The sequence below is a fragment of the Lissotriton helveticus genome, chromosome 2_2 (assembly GCF_964261635.1).
Source record: "Lissotriton helveticus chromosome 2_2, aLisHel1.1, whole genome shotgun sequence".
Lineage (NCBI taxonomy): Eukaryota > Metazoa > Chordata > Amphibia > Caudata > Salamandridae > Lissotriton > Lissotriton helveticus.
In genome coordinates this window covers 152,930,279-152,943,247 of record NC_136060.1, presented here as the reverse complement: position 1 = coordinate 152,943,247, position 12,969 = coordinate 152,930,279, and the positions used below count along the sequence as shown (strand labels likewise).

At 39.6% G+C, this 12,969-nt stretch overlaps 1 protein-coding gene across 1 annotated transcript in view; it reads right to left on the bottom strand.

The window, feature by feature from the left end:
- Window positions 1–12,614, bottom strand: part of GABRG1 (gamma-aminobutyric acid type A receptor subunit gamma1) — a 656,698-nt gene extending 644,084 nt beyond the window's left edge. Inside the window, exons 1-2 of the mRNA XM_078678237.1 lie at window positions 12,470–12,614; window positions 6,978–7,045 (exon numbers count right to left, since the gene is read on the bottom strand). Of these exons, the coding sequence (XP_078534363.1) occupies window positions 6,978–6,980 (3 nt within the window). The 5' untranslated portion in view covers window positions 6,981–7,045; window positions 12,470–12,614. The remainder of the gene's footprint in view (window positions 1–6,977; window positions 7,046–12,469) is intronic.
- Between the last annotated feature and the right edge of the window lie 355 nt (window positions 12,615–12,969).

Sequence of the window (12,969 nt, the reverse complement as noted above, 5' to 3'; positions counted from 1 at the left end):
AAAAAAACTTAGAAATTCATAGAAAAAAACAAAGGTTATAGTTAGGCTGACATTTCACTTGTACAAAACCAGAGAAATTCAGCCGTTTTAGTTAGCTGACCTAACTATAACTCACGCCCCCGCAATGCCCTGTTTCTGACCTCACATATTACATCACTCATGACATGGTCAGTCACATTACCGATGATATCTCATATGACATCACTGATGACATCATCAACAGCATCTCTAACGCACCCACTCACACCCCTATCAAATCTTTTATTTGCCTACTGCCACTCCCACATAACCATTTACTAACTCATTCACAGAGCCATACCAGTACTTACACTCCCACTCACTGATTTATTGATCTATACACACACATGTTAATACTCATATATATGTATACATGTATATCTATATATAGATATATAAAATATATTATATAAATAATGTAACATTATAGATAATATATTTACATTTATTAGAAAGTCCTTCAATTCTTGACTGAACTCCTCTTGTCCTCCGTAATCCATAGCCAAAATTATTAGACTACCTAGACTATTGTACTATTTCATAGCAAGGCCTCTGATCTTCCAGCTTACGTCTTTTAAGAACTCAGATCTATTCTGTCAGGATTAATCTGTCCCTCGCAAGAGAGACATCTTTCCAAAGAAAAGGCCTTACAACCATGGGATAAAGGTGGGTTAGGAATACCCAACTCAGAAATATGTTATATGGTGGGGCAACTGGTTTGGATGTTGAAATGGCTGATTGTGTATTCGGATCCAGAGTGAATGGTCTTGTTGAATATGACTCGCAGTGCTGAGTTATTGAAGGTGTTGTACTACAGAAGTAGACTAGGAGACACATTTCTGATAATCATTGCATGCAGTCAGAGAGTGTTGGGTTAAACATACTAGTAGGATGGAGTACAATGTACCATACTCCCCGGGCCTATGACTTTGGTGGGTGCCTAGATTAGCAGTTGTGGCGAAGACATACACTGTGTAAGCCTGGACACAGGCTGACATTATTACACTTGGTGATATGTACAATATGGGTTTGCTTACCATGTTTGAGAACCTAACAGACATATACGGCCTTACCTGATTAGTGCAATTAAAGGGACATTGGGGAAAAGTACGACTGAACTGCTGAAATTTGAAGTATTGTATACCATAGTTGCCCATGTGATTCAGTGAAAAACATGATGGTAATGCATAAATATTTAGCCCCTACATTCTAACTATCCATGAACACATTGGATACAATCTAGGGACAGCAATTGGTGGAGGTGCTGACTGACAAGAAATGAGATACAAAAGGGGAGGATGGACGGAGCGTTTGAGCAAATCAAACACTCACCCCCAGTCAACTGATCTGGGTTTAATCCATCACCATTATTTAGCTCACTCAGCCACCCCAGTTCAGACATGGCCATATGCAAATCAGTCTGACCCTGTGCCTCATGGGAACAGTCTAGCCCGAACTGCCAATCCATGTCTTCCCTGGACCGGAAACAAGCATCCTGGGACCGGTTTCGGATTCATAATCCTCATCAGCCAGGCTATCTTGAATCCAGTGGCCAAGTGAGCAAGGGACTCACGTCTGAGCATACCCCGCCACACTTAGGGCGAACAAAGCGATACAAAAGGGGATGATGGACGAAGCATTTGAGCAAATCAAACACTCACCCCCAGTCAACTGTTCTGGGTTTAATCCATCACCATTCTTTAGCTCACTCAGCCACTCCAGTTCAGACATGGCCATATGCAAATCAGTCTGACCCTGTGCCTCATGGGAACAGTCCAGCCCGAACTGCCAATCCATGTCTTCCCTGGACCTTGAAACAAGCATCCTGGGACCGGTTTCGGATTCATAATCCTCATCAGCCAGGCTATCTTGAATCCAGTGGCAAAGTGAGCAAGGGACTCACGCCTGAGAATACCCTGTCACACTTAGGGCTGCACTGTTCCCATGAGGCACAGGGTCAGACTGATTTGCATATAGCCATGTCTGAACTGGGGTGGCTGAGTGAACTAAAGAATGGTGATGGATTAAACCCAGATCAGTTGACTGGGGATGAGTGTTTGATTTGTTCAAACGCTCCGTCCATCATCCCCTTTTGTATCGACTGACAAGAAATGGGCATGTATTCTTGAGTATGCCAAACGAGTGAACAGGAACCTGGGATCCACATTTACCAAATTTTATTATATACAGTATGATCATCTTTTCCCAGCATGCCAGGCGAAAAGGTAGCTGGGGCAGTGGTAGGGTGTCCTAGGTGTAGAGAAGATTCTGAAGATTTCCTTCATATGGTATGGGGCTGCCCAATTATCTATCACTTCTGGAGCCTTCTAATATATATCTTGCAAGATATAACAGCAGAAAGCCTGGAAACTAATATGGCTACCTGCCTACTGAACATATTGTTAGAGCTGTCTCAAGGCAATACCTGAAAAAGGAGCGTAGTATTGATCCCCTTATTTTCAATCAGATAAAGAATCACTTTTAAAGGGAACAGTTTGAACTTCCAAAATATCAGTGAGAAAGACTATACCATATTACAGGCGAGGACTGAACAGCGTCTATTATACATGATTTCTTATTGCACCACCGATTTCCAAACTGAATAATACTGGTGTTTAGCACCTCAAGACTATGAGGAGGAGTGTTCAATTTGTCATTGCTACATACAGTGCAGAAGACATTCATCGCACTTGGCCTATCACCTTTGGATTATGTCATTCTCTATTATGCCTCCTGGCATATGGAGCTTCTAAATAGAATAAGATTCATTGTGCATTTTGTACATTTTAGGCATCAACTGAGGCATCAACTTGATTATGGTGTGAGCTAACTTTCATCCTCCTTCATGTCCTCTCTCTTGTTTGCTTACTTCCTCAAAACTCTTCTGTTCCTTGTCTAAGTCAGAAGGTGATAAGATGTGCTGCTTGAAAGTTCTTTTGTTCAATGTCACGAGAAAACTCCAGCCGTTGACATGCATATCATAAACATAACATAATATAACACAAAATTATATAACAAAATTTCACATGCCAACCTAACATAAAAAAGCACAACATTCATGACATACATGACACATTTCCTCTCCTGTAGTTCTTTTTCAATATCTACATGTGTACAGCTAAATGCCATCATTATGCACTATGCAAGATACCTAACTTTTATTGCCTAAACAATAACACCTGAAATGTAGACAAAGTGCCTTACAGGTTCCTTTTTTATTTTCTAACATGGCATGCATATTCCCGCCACTATGTCAAGACATTAGCCAACAGCCAGCTGATGGAGTTTGGCAAACATATATCAACCATATTACCTTGTTATCAAAAACTCAACCACTGGATCACGTCCTGCATCTATTCCTGGCCTTACTCAGACACAGCAATACTACAAGATCTAGACCCCAAGCCAGTTGATACGCGGAGGAACTCAAACTGATGAAACATCACTGCAAACAAATGGAGTGCAAATGGAAACAGGACAATATAGCCAGGTGTAAGTTTAAATCTTCCTTGATACACTACCACCAAACCATACGGACCACCAAATGCACCACTCTGGTTGATTGCATCAATGGCAGCTCCATTAGAAGCAAATAAATAATTGCCATTGTGAGGGATTTCACTTGACCAGGAGCTGCCTCCATATTGATCAACTCTCTTTTATAACCTCTGCAACAATCTCTATCAATTAGTGCTACGGCCAGAGCTGTCAACTTTGGAACCAGTTTGAGCCACTGCATCAGCTCAACATGTGCCTGTGCCTAAAAGAAAATGTGACCTAGTGCAATGTAACTGGTGCTCATATTAAGCACCGCAATACCTTCAGTACATATCTATGCTATATAAAATTGTAAACACGAAATAATCTTCAGCAACAAAATGACTGCTATTTACAGCTACTTCAAACCACAACCGGATCCAATAGACCTCGCCAAATGTCCCTTGATCTTATCCAAAGAAGCAATGCTAACAACAGTGCCCTCCATCTCCCCAGAAGAAACCACGGCCACCATGAAGCCCATTAACTTAGGATCCCAATCGTGCCCCAGCTCCCACCACGCCTACTCCAGATGACTGTAACCAATCAGTGGAATATATTCACACTCATTCTGAATGCCTCCATCTGCGACCTTCGCCTAATGTGTGGAAGCATTCAACTGCCTCCTGTTGCTGATGAAATCCTCCGTGAAGCCTTCAATGCTTGGCAACTACAGACTGATCTCCCTACTGCCATTCACAGCCAAGAGAAAATAATCAATAGACATCTCATAGAGTGTCTCAACAACCACCAACTCCTCAACACTTTACAGTCTGGTTTAAGACTCAACCACAGCACAGAAACTGCCCTCATCATCACCACAGATGACATCTGCTTGGCTCTGGACTGAGGAGACACAGCAGCATTCATCCTCCTGGACTTCTCCCCAGTATTTGATACAGTCTCTCACTGCTTCCTCATTCAACACCTACACAACATTGGAATCCAAGGACACAACTCCTGACTGTAAGAAACCAGCTAGTCAGCCTGACAACGTACACCTCAGATGCCTGTGGCAGCATATTCAGAGATCCCCAGGATTCTCCTTTGGCCCAACCCTCTTTAACAAAAACATGATCCATCTAGCCAACATCATCTGTTCTCACAACATTAAGGTCCTCTCCTACACCGACAACATACAACTTATTCTCACTGACAAGGCACGTGCAGTTCTGATGAAGTTCAATGCCTGCATGACTGAAATCACCCACTGGATGAAGGCCGACTGTCTAAAACTGAACTCTGAAAGACCAAAATAGTGATCTTTGGAAACAGTACTTCACTGTGGGACTTCACCTGCTGGCCAATACAGCTAGGACCTATAAACGCCAAGAACCTTGGGATTGTCATTAACAGCAAACTCAGCATGACTGCCCAAGTCAATGCTATGCCCACATCGTGAATCCATACTATGAAGATGCTGAGGAAGATTTTCAAATGGCTCCCAATTAGAATCCAGAACACCATCACACATGCCCCAGAACACCATCACAAGCAAGCTGGACTATGGGAACACATTCTATTCTGAGATCAACAAAAATCCCACCAGAAGGCTGCAATCCATTTATAATTCTGCAGCCAGAACCACTCTCAACCTCCTATGCTGCATTCACATGATGGATCGTTTACTACAGAAAGTTATATTCAAAACATCCTACACTTAGTGGATCTGTCATTGCAAATCTATATACAGATATATGTACAAAATACCAAGCACATCTGTGCAGCACCAACAATTCACCACATTTATGTACATGTTGCCATGTTCTGCAGATTCTGTGAAATAGCACCTAATAAATTCTTATGCTCAAGTTTTCTCTTGGTTTTCCATCGACTCAACATTTGTACCATCCATTCAGTCTTCATTTGGGACTGTAATATGTGTGCTTGATATTAAAACCCTCAAATGAACATTAGTTTATATAGCACCATAAACTATTATCGAATGAAATAATCCCCTAGCAATGGATTACCTTTACTAGTGGCACATGTGTATGTCCAGGAAAACCTCAATGTATCAGAAGAAGCTTTGACTAGTGCACTGACTATGTTTATCTGTATATTTGTGGGTGCAGTGACTCGAATATACGTTAATACAACTACTGTTCAGTTATTAAGTTCACTTTTTACTTTATTATATGGAGGCTTTGACAATGTTTGTATATTTTAGTATACTGTAGAGAAAAACCATTCAAAGATCACTGCTGGTACATGTGCACACATGCACAAACACAGGTGGCCATTTTGAATGCAAGGGTTATCTCTCAGGTTACACAAATTCTAAAAGTGCTTTCTTCAGATAGCAGAGCTATTTATTCAGGATATGTAGTAAGATATGGACAGGGGCTCAGACAGAGAGATCTTACTGTACTTACAAACATCCAAAGTTCAGACCTCATATAGCAAACCACACCTATATAATGTGTGACTCAGAATAAGCTTTGGCTATAATCAGCTGGGCAATCACTTTCCTCGGATTGCGAAGAAATATCTGAGGTTCATTCATTGTTAAACATACCAAGTGAGCAGCTCAGGATTACATAAAGTGTAAGCAAGTAGCAAGGACCTTTTCACCTGAATCCCAGTTCCTGTGTGTCTTGTCAGTTTTACACAGTCTTACCCACTGTTTGATTTGTGCTGTATCACGGACTATTAGACTGTGTCACACTAAAATAAACACTGTTGTGTAAATGAAGAAGTTATTTACTCATCGAATGCTTGCCCCGAGTCTGTTCAGAGTGTTGTGCACACAAGAAACAATCAGACTCATGACCAAAGAGACCTTTCTGTGCTTTAGTGATGGAAATCATCTCAAGTCTCCAAACAACCACAAAGACTGCTGGGATGCAAATTGCTCTAGAAAAATACAATACATATTCATAATTTCAAACAAAAGGTAAACGTTTATTGAGTAAACAGTCCTAGTTCAAAGGCACTGTCAGTTGAAGAGAAAAAGATAACAAAATATTTAACTAGAGCCTCAACAATTGAATCAGAGAAATGTTTGAAATTATCTCATGAAATCAGTTTTTGAACCCGGTAATCTTGGGTCAGATAATCATGCACTGAATTTTCTAATGACGATTACTGCGACGTGTATACCAACAATCATGTTATATTTTCAGTTAGGGTGGTTAATTTTTTTTATATGTTTATATTTGTAGTTTATATATGGTGTAAAATGAGTTGCACAAGCCGTAATAATACTTCATAGTGTTGAATACACTGCTACAGCGGGTACTTACAGGGACCCAAACTGAGGCTTCAAATATTGATTGCATGGTATACAGTTGGTCAGTGAGCACATGATCTAGAAATAACACCATACACCTCAAACAATTTTAGACCTTAAATTTTTCAACGGTATTGTCAGATGGTAATTACAGGTTCAGTGTCGCACTGCATGATTAGTCGTGACCTACCATATTGATCGGATCCACTGGGCCAATGCTATTGACATACACATCAATATCAATTACCGTCGGTCTCACTGAAAACAGAAAAAATAATCAATATTCAACCCAGAATTAATATTTCCAGTGCAACTGTCAAATTCATTTAAATAAACAATGTTCTCTATCCGAGGCACTTTGAAGATCAAGCATGTCAAGATGGTGCATTTAGATGCCCACAAATATTGCATATAAATTTGACAGCAATTTAGTTTGTCCCATGTTTGTCTTTTAAAATCTTGAGACTCGAATGTCAAGACTGATTAAACTGATTAGACAGATGTATAACTAATTACTGAGGGCCTGATTCACAAAAGTTTACTTAGACAAAAAAGTCTAAGTTTAGATCTGAATTCTACGTTTAGACCTAAAGACTAACTTTACTGCAACTAAAGTTCGAATTTTAGTCTACGTTTGGACCAAAAGTCTAACTTAGGCCAAAGGTCTAACTTTACTACTACTAAAGTTAGACTTTTGGTCTAAGTTAGACTTTTTATCTAAACTTAGACCTAAAGTTTAACTTTAGTAGTAGTAAAGTTAGACTTTAGTTCTAAACTTCGGGCCCGATTCACAAAGGTAAAGTTAGGAGAAAGTCTATCTTTACAATTTTGGGTATTCACAAAGGGCATTTACTACTCGTAAATGCCCTTTGTGAATACTGAAAGTCATAAAGTTCGACTTTTGGTATTCACAAAGGACATATATGACTAGTAAATGCCCTTTGTGAGTACCCAAAGTCGTAAAGTTAGTCTTTCGTCTAACTTTACCTTTGTGAATCGGGCCTTTATACTTTTGGTCTAAGTTTACTTTTGCGAATCAGGCCCTGAGATTAAGAACTGTGGATGCCACGTGACACACATCTTGTCTTTTGCCATCTAAACATTTGTAAAAGCTTGATTTCTATATCTTCAGAATATCATTATATTGGTCGTCTAAAACAATATTATGAAAAACGTCCTTGGTACTGGTTTAACACTACTTTATTTAGCGCATTAAATTGTATGACATTTCAACGAAATCCACTACTTAGTCATATCACTAAATCATAAGATAATTATAGGTAAGTATAACAGGTGAATACAGTAGATTATAAGATGATGTATATGATTTAAAGTAGAAATTCTAATAATAATGATGTAGAGTAGGCGATGCACTGGATACTAAATAATTGTAGGTCAAAATTTCTGACCCCAATATAATATTGTACAACAGTAAGAACCATGGGTTTTCATTTTTAACTGTTAATATTTTGACAGATGGTGGTAGAGGAATCCTCTTTGTTCATCTTTACATAATTGTGAGTTCCCTCTACTCTCCACTCCTGGATGGATTTATGTAACTTTAACATCCAAATGATCAATCACCAACAACTACCTTTTTTCACTATTTCCCTGACAAGTCTCATGTCCTTTGCACATACAGCCAAGTACCTTCTGTCCAAATGAAAATTTAAAGGATGCTCAATCGCTGAATACATTGATCAAATCAAATACACGATGACGTAAAGTATCTCGTCCACAACATATTTTTCTACAAATCTAGTTACCTGACAGTCTCAATTGCTGTGCACCTTCACCCCTGCAACTACAGTCTCAACTAAAAATCACACTTTTCATTTGAGTTTGAGAAGTACAACTGTGTTCCCTCCACAAAAAAAAGAGAAAATGTGTTCCCAGAAATTCCATATAGCTAGAGAGTTGCCCTTAATCTACCTAAACTGCCTGTAGAATGTCAACATTAATTTTCTAGTGAAGTTCATCCTAGTCTTCGTATTGAAGCCCTGCTCCAAAAGCTAATAATAATAATAATAATATAATACTTTATTTGATTTGTGAAAATCATAAAAGGGTGGATCTTACCACCATGATTCACAAAGCCATTTGGACACCAACTTTGGATTTATATTATGAGTGTAAATACATGTTTTGTCTTCACTTGTTGGGTGGTCAATTTTAAAAGGCCCATTAAAGCTATGGATATGGTTGGAGATGTAATCCGTTTGAGAAAATCTGTACCCAGTATGAAAATAGGAAGGGATCATACTTGCATTTAATGGGGATGCACAGGAAAGAGTTTCTCCATGGGTAGAAGTAAGAGGCCTTCCGGGCAAATGTCCAGCTGATCAGTTCAAACTGGACCTGACCCAGACCCTGCTGTTGGTCTTTTCTGTAGTAAGTCCTGAACCTCAAGTGTTGTTCCTGAGGTCTGGAACCCTTGACTGTGTCTGGCTTGACTTCTACCAACCCTACAAACCTGGTTATTAGAATGTTTATCAGCTTCAAAACCTCTGGAAGACTGGGACAGACCTGCCAACCCAATCCTACTGAAGTGCAATGCTGCTGGGCTGAAGATGCAGGTTTCTCCGACTCTTAGCTTGTGTAAAGCAGCAAATCCACATCAGTGGTAACCTATGGATGAGGTATCTGGCCTCTTGGAGCCACCCTCTTTGGCTGTATCCTGTAGCCTTGCTCTGCTGAAGGATTCTGAACTCCTAAATAGTTACTAAGTGTGAATGTAAAAGTCTTGACTTGGTTTAAAGTGCTCATAGTATCTGGGTATAGAGGGACCTTCCCTAGTCAGAACTTTTGGTCATTGGTGGAAATGGAGAGAAACTGAAAAGAATTTTGCTCCTGTTGGATCCTGCACACAATATTAGAGCATCTGTTTATTAAGGAAGGTCAACCCTACATGCCCACGAGGACCAGGGGAACCACATTTTAATTGAAAAAAAGTCCTGTGGGGCCTGTTCAGAGATGGAAACCTAGTATATGCCTTTGAGGTATCCAAAATCAATTATTGTAATAAATCTATTGCTAAAGAACTCACTTAAGAACATAAGTTCAAGACAGACTTTGTTTCTTTCAATGATACATTGGTCAATTTAAATTACAGCCAGGTGTGAGAAAGGTATTCATAGTGCAAACAATGCAGTGCTCAAATTGTGGATATATTTACAAAACAAATAACACAACACACTGTACTATTCTCTATGGTTGTAGCTGTCATTTCCAATTGTTCTCCACATGGTTAGTCAATTTGTATACTGTACCCTTGGTATCGCATATCATCTGAGCTCAGGAATCAAGAAGTCAGTCTTGCGAGTGGTTAAACCAGACCCAAACTCAGACTAATCCTGATATTGTGGCCCTTGATTAGTGCAGAGATCTGGCCATGAGAAGTATTTGCAATATACAAAACGAAGATATGGAAACTCCAGGGATGAACTAGAATACCATTGTAGTCTCACTCCAGGTGGTGTGGTTGTTAAGATGACTACATTCTGATGAGAGCCTCATAATAATACTGTGTCAAAGCATCAACAAACCCTCCCTTTTGTTTGTCTAAGGATTTTTAATACCAAGGATAGTGTACAAATTGACACAATCCATGTTGGGGATACCTTGAGGGCATATACAAGGTTTCTGCCTCTAAATGTGTCCCCACTGACTATTGTTCATTTAAAACAAAAGATTAGTGCCAGAAATTTGTCGTAGGAGTGTGATGGAGAATACTGATTTTATCCATTTAGCGTGAAATTGTCCAGCTCTCTTAGCTTCATGGGAAGTGTTTTTTGAACATCTTGGACTAATGGGTGAGATCAAACTCACGGCCTTACCATTACTGGCGCTATTGGGGTATGTTTTCCCTCTGCGGGTTGGTATTAGGCGCTCTACTGCAATTGCTGCAATTGCACTACTGTTGGCCAAGAGGCAGGTGTCTTTGCATTGGGGGGAGTTTCACCGCCATTGGGGAAAGCTTGGCTGAAGGATTTGATGTGTTGTGATACTACTAGTGATGTCTATGCGTCCTTGCTACCTCCTACCTCCCGGTCAAAAATGATCGGCAGCCGCTTCGCTCCTATTTGCTGCTCTATCCTTAACTCACTGACTGATATGTCTCCCACTATTCAAATAATTGCGAGGATAGTTGACCAGTTGTGATGAACTTACTTATCAAGATCTACTATTATATGTACCTGCACTGTGATGTTTAGTGGTTATTCTGTTTTCTTTTTTCATGTGATATGTATCAGCATTTTCTTTAATGCTCTTCTATATGTCAATTTGTGGATATATAGCTTGTATTGTGCGCATTATGGATTTTGTTCTTTTTCTTAGAAAAATGGCAAAAAACAAGTAAAAAGAAAATAACTAGTGTATTCTGGCAGAAGGTTACTGTAAATGTAAGGGTCAATCAACAGACGTACATTTATGAGTATGTTTGGTTTATCAGGTACAATCAGCTCCATTTTATCCCCTGCACCTTTATCTCCAGTCTAGTTTTCCAGCCAACGACTTCACCTATTCTCTCTCTGTCTGAAGACTGTTAATATGGTGAATTTATGACTGGACATTAGATATTTATTTTGCAATTCTTAATGTACACCTCTCAGTTAAAGGGCTTAGCATGTGATTCTTTAAATCTGCCATATTAGCGGATGTGTTTAAATTGTGTCAAAGTATTTATTTGTTTTAAAATTGTGCCCCCACTCTGCCCCTCACTAATATATACCATCTATCCTAATTTTAGATTTGGCATCACCTGCAAACATCTGCAAAGGAAAAGATAGATTGTGTACGCAGTTTGGGACTAAGGGTCAGATGTTTTTCAGAGTTGCAAAAGATAAATTGGCCCACTTGCGACAGCAAAAAGCAGTGGTGGTATGTACACATGCTATTCGGTGACTCACAATATAGTGTTTGCGAGTCGCTATTAGGAAGGAGCGTGCCAAGGGCGTCCCTTGCTAATAGTGAGTCCATATGGTATGTACCATTGTTTTGCGAACGCATTTGCGGTTGCAAACCACTCAGAGTTTACCACCTACTTCAAATAGGCGGTAAGCCACTCTCAAAGGAGAAGGGGTCGCCAGGGGACCCCTTCCCCTTTGTAAATGTATGCAAAAGTTTTTTTAAGAGCAGGCAGTGGATCCAGGGACCACTGTCTGCTCTTAAAAAGAGAAACAGAAACTTTTAATTTTTCTCTTTTAAATGCATCCCTTTTTCAAGTAGTCACAGACATGGTGGTCTGCTAACCCCAGGAGGCTACCATCCCTGTTAGCACTGGCCATTCTCAATGGGTCGCAAATTGCACCCTGCCTCATGGATATTGATGAGGCAGGTCATTTGCAACCCCATTAGAAATTGCAAACAGTGTCTGAGACGCAGGTGTACATTCCATTTTGTGGGTCATACATTGAGAGGCGCAAAACAACGCAATTTGAGACTCGCAAAATGGAAGGATCGTACATCTGTCCCTAAGTGCGTATGATGAATAAATCAGAAAAGATAGGAGGGCAATGTTTTACTTCTTTTCAAAGAGAAGCTACATCACCTGAGTGACCTTCATATAGCTTACCATACCCAAACATAAACAGGTAAACTTACAGTGTAGTTGCTTGCCATTGTATGAAATATAGACTGTCAAGTGATTTGAACTGTTAATGGTACACAAAAAACACATACCTCCAATATCAGGTCGAAACTTGTTGTCATAGCCTTGAAGTAAAGAATTTAGAATATGAGTGATGTCTCCTTCATGAATCTTTGGAGCTAGAATCCATGTTCTGTTAAATGTCAAGTCCTCTTCCTCTTCCTCGTGAACCTTTTCAGTGCTAACAAGTTAGAAATTATATATAAGGCATTTAATACATGAAATTTGATTGTGAATATGAATCTTGACAGATATTTATGGCTGAACATATTTCCCATTTCTAAAAAAGCTTAAGGTCAGTATGGAGAGGCACAGAAAATTATGACAACATATTTGGAATCCAATAATCAACCCGTGGGAAGCATTTAAGTAACACAGTGCAAGCAAATGGGTTATTAGTTGCGAAGGATGTGAGTCCTTTTCAAGTATTAAGTCCATAACACACTGTGAAGGATATCTACGTACACAATAGTATCATTTGGCTACTATACCTTGGCTTCAAGGTAGCAAAGCAGAGCAGTACAAAGCCTAC